The sequence below is a fragment of the Opisthocomus hoazin genome, chromosome 5, assembly GCF_030867145.1.
Source record: "Opisthocomus hoazin isolate bOpiHoa1 chromosome 5, bOpiHoa1.hap1, whole genome shotgun sequence".
Lineage (NCBI taxonomy): Eukaryota > Metazoa > Chordata > Aves > Opisthocomiformes > Opisthocomidae > Opisthocomus > Opisthocomus hoazin.
The window spans coordinates 73,562,897-73,575,118 of record NC_134418.1 but is presented as its reverse complement, the minus strand read 5'-3'; the positions used below and the strand labels follow the sequence as shown (position 1 = coordinate 73,575,118).

General features: G+C 39.6%; 1 protein-coding gene across 6 annotated transcripts in view; it reads right to left on the bottom strand.

Annotated features, from left to right (window-relative positions):
- Window positions 1–12,222, bottom strand: part of GALNTL6 (polypeptide N-acetylgalactosaminyltransferase like 6) — a 635,741-nt gene that overhangs the window by 45,153 nt on the left and 578,366 nt on the right. For all 6 annotated transcript variants that reach the window (XM_075421728.1, XM_075421729.1, XM_075421730.1 and 3 more), the window contains one exon: window positions 9,369–9,486. In XM_075421728.1, coding sequence (XP_075277843.1) covers window positions 9,369–9,486 — 118 coding nt within the window. The remainder of the gene's footprint in view (window positions 1–9,368; window positions 9,487–12,222) is intronic.

Sequence of the window (12,222 nt, the reverse complement as noted above, 5' to 3'; positions counted from 1 at the left end):
CAACCAAGATGCTATTGCGTCTGCTTTTTAAAACATACAGGATCTAAATTTCAAAAAAAGGCTATGTGAGTAAAGTAAGCCACCAATCGGAAGTAACTTTTTCCCCCCCCAAACACCTGGCTTATGTTTTAAGTAGTGAATACAGAGTTAAGATATTAAGATGCTCTTCATTTTGTGAGAATGTTCTTCATTTTGTAAAGAAGAAGGAACAAACCCCGATTTCCTTCTGAGCAAATTTCTGTAGGCAGAGGAAGAAGGGCATGCCACTCCATCTCATCATTAATACTCAAATACTGAAACAGATGGAACCATCTGAAGTACACAGGTTTTATGCTTCAGGTCTGAGCAACCAAAGCTCAGATGACATTGATGGGAGCTGCAAGTACTTCCCAGCTCTAAAATTCAAGATGTACCTTGGTGGGCAGCAAGTGATGAACTCTTCACAGTTCCTCACCTAGCACGATTAGATTTTACCAAGTGTACGTGACAGCAAGGTGGTGTGTCCTGTCAGAGGAACTATGGCAATCATGCCAACCTATGGGCATGATTTTCTGTGCTCTGGCAATGCAGACCCACTGCACCCCAACTAGGCTACTAGACAACTTACGTAGCATACTGACAACATTTATAACTTTCTGATTTCAAAAAAAGCAATCTGACTTTGCAAATCAGGGAAATGGAAAATAACAACAAGACAGCTCCCAAAAATCCCCAAGAAGAACTCTTTAAGTGTCCTAAAAGCAATCACACAGTAAGAATTTTAAATTAATTTAGAGGGAAAACGTCAATATTATAAAAATTATTTCCTAATCCTGGCAAAATAATTTTTGGTTCTCCGTGAACTTAGAACAGAATGGCTGTTGTTCCATGTAAGGAACGCTTGTGGTCTCAGCTTTCAGCCTTTAGACTGAAAACAAAAAACCTCCCAACCCCCTCCCTCCCAGTTTAAAAGAAAACCACACCAAAGCTGAGAAAGGGCTTGTCCTTTCCACATCTCTTTATGTGGACATACATAAAGATGCTTCATGAAATATCTCCAAGAATCTGGATGAGAATTTAGGTCCATGTACTACATATACAAAGGAATTTTATCCATATTTAATGCAATCTGGAGCGAAAAGGCGTGAAATAAATTTGTGGCTGAGGCTAAAGCAGAGCAGAACATCGGCAACTAGAAGTTTCACTAACAATTTCCATTTCAGAAAGGAACTAATGCAAAGGTTGATATGCTTTGAATTTAAACAATAGTAACCAGACTCTTAGAAGAAAGGTATTGGAAAATATGATGTGATCACAAATACTTGACGTTCTGCATGAAGCCCGCAGAGAACAATGTGCATCTCTACACTTTTTTACCATGCATTTCTCACTCCGTCTCTTTTGTCCTGCCCACCAGCAGGCTGTAGCTACTGGTTTTTGAAATCACAGGAAAACAAGATGATTAATTCCATTCATTTAGAACAATAGTGAAAATGGGCAAGAGCTTGGCGTCTCTCGCTATGCTTGCCTGCTTGTGTAACAGTGGGTACATCTGCCTGGTCCTGGCAGTGTGGCTGTGAGCTTAGGACTAAAGTTTAGTTATCCGAACATGCAGATGCTAAACACTACAACATGGGATAACGTGGTGCTTGAGCATGACTTACAGCACTTGCTGAAGGTAGCATTCTGGAATTCAGCCCCTGAGATGGATTGTGCTGAGATGGTTTGTGTATTAACCCTTACAGTCCCTTAGTTGTTAGCCATGGCATTCAGCTAAGACCTGATAATTAAACGTTTGAGGATCTACACCACGTTACAGGACAAACCTATGTGCACTAGTGTAAATGGTTAAGGAAGGTTTAAAGCTATCAAAGGTGGGTCAAGATCACACACTTGACTTTGTCCTGAAATCCCACGGACACCCGAGAGCAGTTGGGTACAGCTAAGAGCTACTTGGGAAGCTGCTACTTACCACCTCCCAGCGCGGTTACTTAACTCTTAACTAAGGCACAGGAGCTCTGGGTAGGTGCTTCAGGTGCACGCTAGCGTCTCAGATGAGGAGACAAATTTTGCAGGTGAGTGCCACAGAAAGCAAAGGCAGCTGTCCTGGGGATCGCTCTGCCAAATGGAAGCACGTTTGTTGACAGAATCAAGAGTATTTTGGTACCTATTTCTGTTGTGAGGATATCCCTTCTGGTCTCCTAGTGAGCACAGTCCTGCTCAGGGAGGAAATTTGCTGGTGGGTTGGAGATGGAGACCCAAATGAATGCTTCTCCTGCATGCCAAAACAGCTCACTGAAGCCCAGAGGAGGCTTGCTACACCATGTAGACATGATCATTATTTTCTTTTCAAAAGCATTTTGTAAAATTTGCTTCTTAAAGAAAACCTTGAAATCCTCACCTGTTTAATCCCTTGTCACCTAATTCACTGGAAAACATGTTCATAAACATATTAAAAAAATCATAAACAAGATAGTGTTAAAATAATTTGGATAATGCCATCATTAAAAAAAATGTGATCCACCTTTCTACCAATACTCTGTTTGCATGCTACATCACTCATACATTTTTTAGCGGAAACCTCCTCTCTCTGGCTGTCTCCAAACAACCCAGTGCACCAATGAAAGTGCAAACCTATATTTAGTATTTATTCTTGTTTTCTAAATTAAGGTGTTGTTTCAAAGGCTAGGCAAGATACTACAGTGATTAATCAAGGTTTCGTAGCCTTCGAAGAGTAGACATCACAGCAGTTTGACTCAGACGAAGGTCAGCCACAGAACAAATTTAGAAGACAAGCAAGTAGAAATATATAGAGAGGCCAGTATTACTTTAACTCAGACAAAAAGAGCTGAAATAGGCATACATTGCATTCCCTCTAAAGCAGCAGGATATCAGTAAAAAAAATAAGACAAGAAAAGGAGAAAAGGAATTAGAAAAAAACTTGTCAGATATGCTGAGGCAATAACAAGTGGGAGGAAATAACACTGTGTTAGGCTTCTGTCTGCTAGATATAAAACTTGAAAATGCTGTGCTGCACCTGAGGTGTGCTGTGCAGGGTAATTGAAATGAAGCTTGGGCTGCCTTGAAGGACATTCAGCAGCTGCTCCTGTTTATCTTGCAGCTTCAGAATGATTTTAAAAGCATTTTTTATATTTTCCTGGGAAGATCAATTCTGGCAACTTTGCCTTTAAAATGTGCGTTTTTCTATCACCTGTGCTAAATGCAAGTAATTGGGGAACGACTTTGGTGTTAAATATTGCAGACCTCCAGTGTGCCATGAAAGGAATTCAGGTGGTGTGGGACATTTGGCGAAATGCTATCACAACGCTGATGCCTCGATGTTTATCCAAGGAGCAAGTAATGAAATTCTCAAGATTGCTAATGTCTCCTTCTTACAAAAGCAATGAAACTGGTCTGCAGCTGAGGTATAAAAACCAAAGACAAAACCAAAACGATGCCATTTCAGCTTAGAAAGATTGAAAGAAGAGTAGTTTATGTGTCAACTATATACTATATCACAATTTCTCTTTATTTAGCTCCTTCCAACAGAATGCTGCAAAACACTTTAAAGGGATAGTTGAAATTGAACGGCAAGCATTAACGCAAGCTTTAAAAGTGATTAAACTGTGGTTATGTGGCTCTGTTCCTGACTGGAGCTTAGATGTCACAGATGCATTTTTTGGCTCCGTTGTACAGCTCTTGCGGGATTTTGGGTGAATCACCCTCTTTTCACACCGCTTCTTTGTCTTTAAAATTGAATTCTGCTTGCTCTTCTGGTTATTTTTCCTCTGCCTTATCTATCCAGTTTATGAGAGCTCCAGGCTGGGGACTATCTGGAAAAAGTAAATACTGTGCACACAAGAATGAGACTCCGATCCATATGCTACACTGTAATCATAATTACTGCAGTAAGAGACTCAAGATTTTTGAAGAGTGGAGGAAGTGTTGCTGTGGAACAGGAACATAAACATACAGCAAATTATGTAAAAGATTGAGGGGGGACTGAATGGATTTTGGATCAGGCTTCAAAACTAATTGAGAAATATACTGCTGCTGAGAGTCAGTAACAAGACAGACAACAGTGGGAGATGCCGAAATGGATGGAAAAAACAAACAACCAGTAAACTGGTGGAAGAGGAATGTAAAATATGTCATGCAAAGCTGTCAGCTTGGCGCTCTGAGCGTTGTGCAAGAAGTATAGGCTACAAACAGGAGAAATGTATTACCACAATGGGGCTGAAAAAGTTGTAGAAAATAAGAACATAAAAACCTTATGGGATTTTTCAGTCACTCTTGCTGAAATATAAACCCAAAGAACAGATTTAGCAGTTGTAGAAAAGGAGAGAGAAGAATACTTTCCTGTGAACTTTTCCATGGAGTGAGAATGTTCAGTTAAATGCGAGAAAAAAATGAAAAATAGGATCACAGACTGCAAATGTGCAGTCAATGGGTTCACACACAGCAAAACCATTGACTTGTGGTGCAGTGGGATTTCCTGTCAGGGATATTAAAACCGTACTGTGTAAACTGGGAACTGACGACTGTGCATATTTCAACAAGACTCACCAGCACCTCTGAAATGTTGAGAAAAGTGGCAATATTCCATGTTTGTCAGTTCTTCATAGAGATTTCAACTGCATTGACAAGCGGTAATGCTCCCCCACTCCCTCTCTCCTGCTGAGATTGCCAGCAGTGGAGGGGACTAATAATGATAATGACGGTAAAGAAAGGGATTAATGAACTCGGAGGTGTGTGTTGGAAAACAGGGATGAAGAGCATCTGGAAGATGTGTTGGCATGGATAAAGGTAAAACAATTCTAGATATAGGTGACTCGCTAGGATAGCACCATTAACATTTTTGTGAAGGTATGATTTATAATGCCTAAGGAATGTCCGGTGTGACGGATCTTCAGCAAACACAGGAAATGAGTATCTTTTATTGCTCTATGTTTTGGAGATTACAACCTAAACTGTGCCTTTTTAACATTTAAATTTAGAATTTCCTAAATCATGGCTTCCCCGGTTACTGAGAAGAGATGTTATTAATTAGGTCACTTCCAGAGCTTTTGTCAGCTTTCACAAGTCTAGCACACGCTGCACAGTATTGTCAGCAAGATACCATACATCTTTTTAATTAAAAAATTGATCCTGAGGTTATGCTGCCAAAACATTAAAATGCTGCACATTATTTCTCATGTACAAATTAATCAAAGAAACTATTTAATGAAGAGGTGGTGTTTTGAGACACGGGTGGTGGCTGCCTCGCATCCATGGAATGTGCCGGAGTGTGCTCTGATGTGGGAACAGCAGTCAGTCACCAGGGCACCCCGTGCTATGCTTGCTGATGTCCTCTGCAGCAGTGTTAGCAAGCAAGAAAAGAACAAAAGAGAAATATGTTGTTTTCTGTAGTCAAGGAAATAAAGCTCAAGCAAATTTTTAAGCAGCACCTTTTTTTTTCTTTTAACCTCTCTCTCCGTGTTCCTGACAACTCAGCACCTGGACTAGTCATGCCTGAAGTCTGAGGAAGTTTCCTTTCCTGCTATGGCACAATTCCAAATGTCACAGAAAAATTCTAAAGCATACTGTATTTTGGAGGAACTTGGTGAGTTACGCTGCAGTAAATTTAGATTCACCACAGACTCACTCTCTGTAGTATCTTTCTTTTTCCATCGAACACTTTTCCCCCCCAAACACACAAAAGCGTTTATGTTTGCTCACACCACCCACCTTCTGTCCCTGTACAATGAGATAATGCAACCCTCTCCCCAGAAAAACACTTTTGGTTAGGACTATGCTCTGCACTGAAGCCTGGTGTCTGTCACCCCAGGTCACATCCAGTGAAACAGCCAGAGAGAAACGTCAAAACCGAGACTTTCCCTCCAAATTTCCCAGCCTGAGTATCTTTCCCAAATCTGGTTCGACCTCTTCTTGTCGGCACTGCTGCCTGACTCCCCAGGCAACCACTTGTCCAGCTAATCTAGTTTTTAGTCAGTCCTTGAACTCTGTCTTAGCAACTTGAACTCATAAAGCAATATGGCTTTGCTATTATTAGTGATTCCTTTGAGCTTACACGATGGCCCCTGATCCAGCACCAGACTTTAATGCACTGCATGTCTGGGGTTTGCAAAGCTCAATAGAAGATTACAGTGAGCAGAGTAGAGTAGCTGATACTAAATTCACGATGAAGAAGCTAATAATTCCTTAAGTCAGAGGACTTTAGACAAACTATTTCATTGAGTCTTGACTAGCACAGATCTAGCCATCATGTTTTTCTGAAAGATCCAGTTTCTCTGGCTCTCTAAGCCCACACTTGGCACTCACAGCTTCCCACCTGCTTTTCGCAAACACTCCTGTAACTTGAGTTGTGGAGGTGACTGTGGATGTCTCTGGTACAGTAATGCCGATGCTTTTGGTTGATAAGATGCATTTCCTTAATAGGATATTGATTTTCAGGTGATCTTTTCCCCTCAGTGTGCAAATGTTTCTGTGGGGTGAAGTTTCATTCCAACATATAGCAAATTCCTCTCCAGACAAAATTAGGCCAGAGAATGTCAAACATATACTATTTCTTAAACACGATTCCATGTTTGCTACCAGTGAATTTGGACATATAAACACCATATCTGACACACACATCTATCAAAAATATTCTTTAACATACCTGTAAGCTTACCTTTGCATCAAAATATTAGCTAATCAGACACACATACCACAGCTTGTCTATTCTGCAGTACTGGACCTACTGCTAAAATGTCAAGCAGAAGGGTTACAGTAGTCTGTCGATTCATGGTGTTTAAAACACACCACCGAGTAGAGGACCATAAACAATCTGCGAGCACTCCTCACTACAGCTCAAAGAGCAGAGCAACCAGCTCAAGATCAACCAGACACTCTTTCATCTCAGGGAGCACATGGCAGCTCCCGCTCTGGCACGCGTCCCTTCAGAATTACACCCCTGATTTGCAATTAGCCACAAGGATCCCCAGTCTGACACCGGGAAGGTCGCATCATCAGCATGATCACTGTTTACAGTAGCTAGGTGGTTTATTAATTTACCTTTAAAGAGCAGCTTTTGTACAAAGGGATCTTGAAGTTGAAAACAAGATGGCATATGAAGAACATAAAAGGAACACTGTGCCTGTCACTGAGGCTGAAGATCAGCCTGAAACAGTCCTCTAAATACAAACTTCCTACAAGTATGAGGTATTTCACATCAGCTGCTTTCTACAACTTTTCAGTGAAAACCAGTCATGTTCTTACAAAATACTTAAGAATTAATGGAGTCAAAGAAGAAATGAGAGAGAACAGCTAAATGTTTGGTGGTTAGAGATGTTCTTGAGGCAGGATACTCCAAATAATTATTTGCCAAGCAAAATACCATTAACGTGAGACATGGCATCAACACAGGGCACCTATCCTATGACACTTCCATAGGAAGGCCGTAGATGCGGACACTCTAAGGAAGGTAAGGGGTAGTTTCAGACCCACTCATCAGCCAAGGAAAGTGAACAAGGCTGGTCGTCTGGCTGTTTCATTGACTTTGTGAATAACAGAGAGATGGCAAGTCCACCATCGGTGATTCTGACATAATAAAACCCAGTCCTTTCTGTTTCTCCCTCCCGCCTCTGTGATTTTTCTCCCATTTTTTGTCATTCCAAACAAAACAGCAGTGTCCTTTTTAAAACTTACATCTTTTAAATTCTTGCAATAAAAAATTGTTCCTATTTGGCAATTATTTCTAAAGAGTATTATTTTCTTCTTTTAACACTAATAAGAACGGACAGGGACCCTAAGGTCATTATATACTAATGAGATGGAACAGGAGATATGACTGAAATGAGACCCAGTGTGACACAGCTGCCTCCAAAAAAATCTATCACTTGAGCAAAACACACTGGGACAATCTAGTATCTCAATTTTCCAGTGCTGTTACCATGGTTTCTACACAAAGACTGAAAAGCATGACAAGTATATTCTTTTTGATGACGAATAAAAGGAATATTTGAAATAAGATAATAAAATCTTGGGTGACCTGTCAGAGACCACTGTGACAGCTACTAGTGACTACTTGCATTTACCTCTGAAACAACCTAAATAGACAGAAGGTAAATCAATATATTCTAAATACACTGTCTAGCTATTGGGTTTCCCCTGCCTTCCTGTTTTATTTTGCTGGGGTATAAGAATGATTCAGAGACACATGAGAGTAGCACAGTTAATACAAACCATTTTGCTGTTCTTGATAACTCCTGTAAAGACAGCCTGGCAGTCCAGTGTAGGGTCATGCTGTATGTTTTGTTCAACAGAATGGCTTCAGCTCTATTGTTTTAATAACTGCTGAAACTCAGATGCAGCAAGATGTATGATATTAGTCATGGCTGACATACTAGATTTATTTACTGAGCTTTGGAGTTTGGAAGTAAGTTGGAAAGATCCTGAAGCTAAATGTGAATACTAATTTCAGTTCCAAGCTTTATCCAAATATGCTTGACTCAATTAATCTGTGTCATGAAATTCTATTGAGTCAATCTGTGTCATGAAATTCTATCAAGTCATTGAAAATCTTTGTACGTAGAGTTCTAATGTCTTTGGGTATACTGGAACATAATAAACTCCATTTTCAAAATTTGATGTGTTAGTCCTCATCAGAATAATGCAACTCGACACGTAAGAGCCAAGTCACTGTTCTGAATATGCATGTTGGCATGAAGGATGAGGATATACCATGGCTGGCTGTACCTAACCTGAGCATTTGAAAACTCCCCATATGTTTTGTCATTACATTTATTTAAATGCAACTAAAATCAATTTGATTTTGAAAATATGGCCAGCAGATAAACACCCCACAGCAGCTGATCTGATCCAGTGATTCACTGCTACTGATAGGGGTCCTTCTTCCTATGACTTCCTCTTTCCATTTCCACTCCTTTCCCTGAGCTGACTCCAGGGGAGCCTACCCCCAGAGATGATTAAAATTGTTGATCTGGGCCGAAAATTATGTAATTTTCTTTTTTTCTGGATTAGTTCTCTCTTGTCTTATTGAGCTGATCTCAACACTTGACCTTCAAGTAAATGCAGTGTCTGAGAGAGGGTAAGCGGAGAAGATTTGATGAAAGGAACAAGGTAGAACTTCATTCTTTGGTGGGGGGTAAGCTACCACATTTTCAGAGGGAACTGCACTCAGTGTGATTTTTGTATGGCTTCTGGAGCATATGTTTACAGCATAATTCTCTGTAAAATTAGTGGCAATTCCTAAAGAAAAAAGTGGTATTGTACTAAATTAATTTTAGTTAAAAGACAAAAGCCAGTATGAATGAAAGCATCATGATCACATGAGTCTTGCACCAAACAAGTAAGGAAGTATCGTATAAATTGACTTGATGACTTACCTTAAAGGAGATTTCATACTGCTCTCCTCCCCATATTTCCAATCCTGGATCATAGCCTCCCAGCTCCCAAAACCATTTACGGTTAACGGCAAATAGACCTCCAGCCATTACAGGAGACCTGAAGGAGGAATAAAACAATACAAACAATAATGAAGATGTTTGGACCGTGTGTGTGTGCGCTTGTGTGTGTGTTTGTGTGAATGTGGGTGGTCTGGCTTCCACAATTGCAAAGCTATGGAAGGTGTGGAGAAAGGGTACTGTAAACAAACAACATTTACCTTTTTTCACCCCAAAATGGACTCTAGATGAGAAATAGGCAATGTAATAGATGTGTAGATAGATATGGAGCATGGTAGACAGTCATAGACAGTCATGCACAAACTCCTTTTTAAAAAAAGAACAAATTCTGTTCATTACTAAATAAAACCATGTAACAGAAAAAGAAAGGGACTCTGGAAACCTGCCAGAGTATTTAATGCAGTCTCAGTACACCATGTGAAGTAACTCACATTTGAAAGTTAGCAAAACTTTTCAATTCATTTCAGTCTCACTCAGAAAGGTGACAGCGGATGGCTACAGAGCAGCTGTTGGGAGTTAAACATCTGCTTTTCTACAGCAGCATTTAAAACTCCTAAACTTCGTCTCACAGTGGTAATTTAACCCATAGACGAATAATTTGCTATGTTTCCAATATTTCCACTTATTCCATGAATAAACATGTGGAATTTACTTGAAATAACTCAGCCTTTTCCACATCCACAGACAATATAGAACACAAATGAGATATTTAAAGTTAGTGTTAGCATTTTAAATTTACAAGCAGGAATTTTATACTGGAAACCAAGTGATTTGTTTTTTTTTTTCCCTACCAAGACAAGCATGTTTCTAATGCAGTAAATACAGTGACAGCTCTCAGGATTTAACTGTTGCTCACTGATTCCTTGAAGTTGTGGGGTTTAAAAGGGATCTACACTGAACAGTGTGGAGATGACAGGCAGAAGAAAGTCCACTCCAACTGTTTAATTCAAACAATGCACATCAAGATTCACATAACGAGTTTTAGACAAGAGGCTAGAGGGACACGTTCCCGTTGATGGCTGATCAGCAAGAGAAAAGACACATAACTCTCTCTATGTAGGAGAGACCTGGATGGCTTCCAGGCAGTGCTTCCTTATCGGAAAACAGACATGAAATTGGATCCCATGCCTTGTGCTTTGTAACACTGCAGGCCCTGAGGGAAAATTATCCCATCTAGGGGCATTTTTTTGTCTGAATTACTCTTGGTGGTTTCTCTGGGGCTATGGAACCAGACGGTACAATCCCCAAAGAACTGACAGAAAAACTTCCCCCTTTGCCACTTATTTAGGTTTGGTAGTGAACTCAGGACTGGTAGGCATCACAGGAATCTATGCATAAGTCAGAAGCTTGTTAAAGAGGACATCAAGTTAATAGAACACCATGCTGCCTTAACACTTTTTATGTTGCTATCTTTTATCCAAACCATTGGAGAAGATAAAATAGCAAGAAGACAGCTGAGTGGCCTCTGCCACCATTAGGATGCCAGCGAATCCCCACACGCATGAATGATAGAAAATGATCCTCTCATCTGCATTCATGGTGATGAAAAACATTATGGATATTTTACCTTTCACTTCTATTTTATAGTTTTTTAAATATATATATTTTAGATAATATCTTATATTAAACTATCCATTTTCACGACTAGGGAGCTCTGTTATTAACAGACTAATTCTATTTTCCTTTAGAGATTATATTTTTAAAAGCACATAGAAGCTTTGTGAAACAAAGCTGCAATATTCTGTGAAGGCCATGCACTGTAAGATACACTGAATGCTAATACTTTTTTACTTTCATTGACATTTCATACCTCAAATATTGACTATTCTTTCCACATATGAATAAATTCAATGGAGATCTTATTAGAAACATTCCCTTGGGGATTCTGACTACTACAATACATTTTCAATTCCTACCAAAGTAAATCTAATTACAACATGCCCTTTTGTGACTTCAAGTTCTTAGTAATCAAAACACAATGTCCTTTTATAAAGATGGACTTGCATGGAGAATGCTTATAACTAAATTGTTACTGGCAGAAGAAATGAAGTCCCAGAAATGACTGAGGAAATGCAGGATATCTCTAATTTTCTTAGGTACAATATCTTTCAGGAGCATTTCTCCTGACAGAGAGAATGACTTATGAAAAAGGCAATCCCTGCAAGTGAATCAGATGGAAGATGAAAAAAATCAGAGATTTCAAATTGTAAAACAATTGGCAGACACTTACAAACAATACTTTATAGCTAATCTGTAGATTTTCCAGTGATAATACTAAGTAAAGAAACCCCTTGTTATCTAGATGTGAAAGTTCAAAACTTTTATTACAATTAGCAATACTGCTAAACAACGACTAGAACAGCAGCACAGCAAACTCATAGCTCTTGCACTGACTTAAAAAAAAAAAAGTAATGTTGCTCCTTTCATTCTTATTCCACAACATGTTCTGACATCTGTTGTTTTGCAGGAGGAGCAATGGAGATGACAAACAGGACGGCTTTTTGGTTTTTATTGGAGTGGGATGAGCAGTAAACTGTGTGAACCTGACCGCTTGGCACAGGACATGTATTCCACTCCATGCTGAACAGGCCTGAAATTGTCTCCAAAATATGAAGACAAGAGCCCAGTCCTACAATCATGACTGATATGAAAAGTCCTTTTGTAGTCAATAGGATCGCTCACACAGAGAAGAACTGCACTGAGCCCAAAGGAGAAGAATTAATCTCTTGTTTAACGGCTTCCATGTAGAAATGTCAAGTACAATGCTACGTTTGTA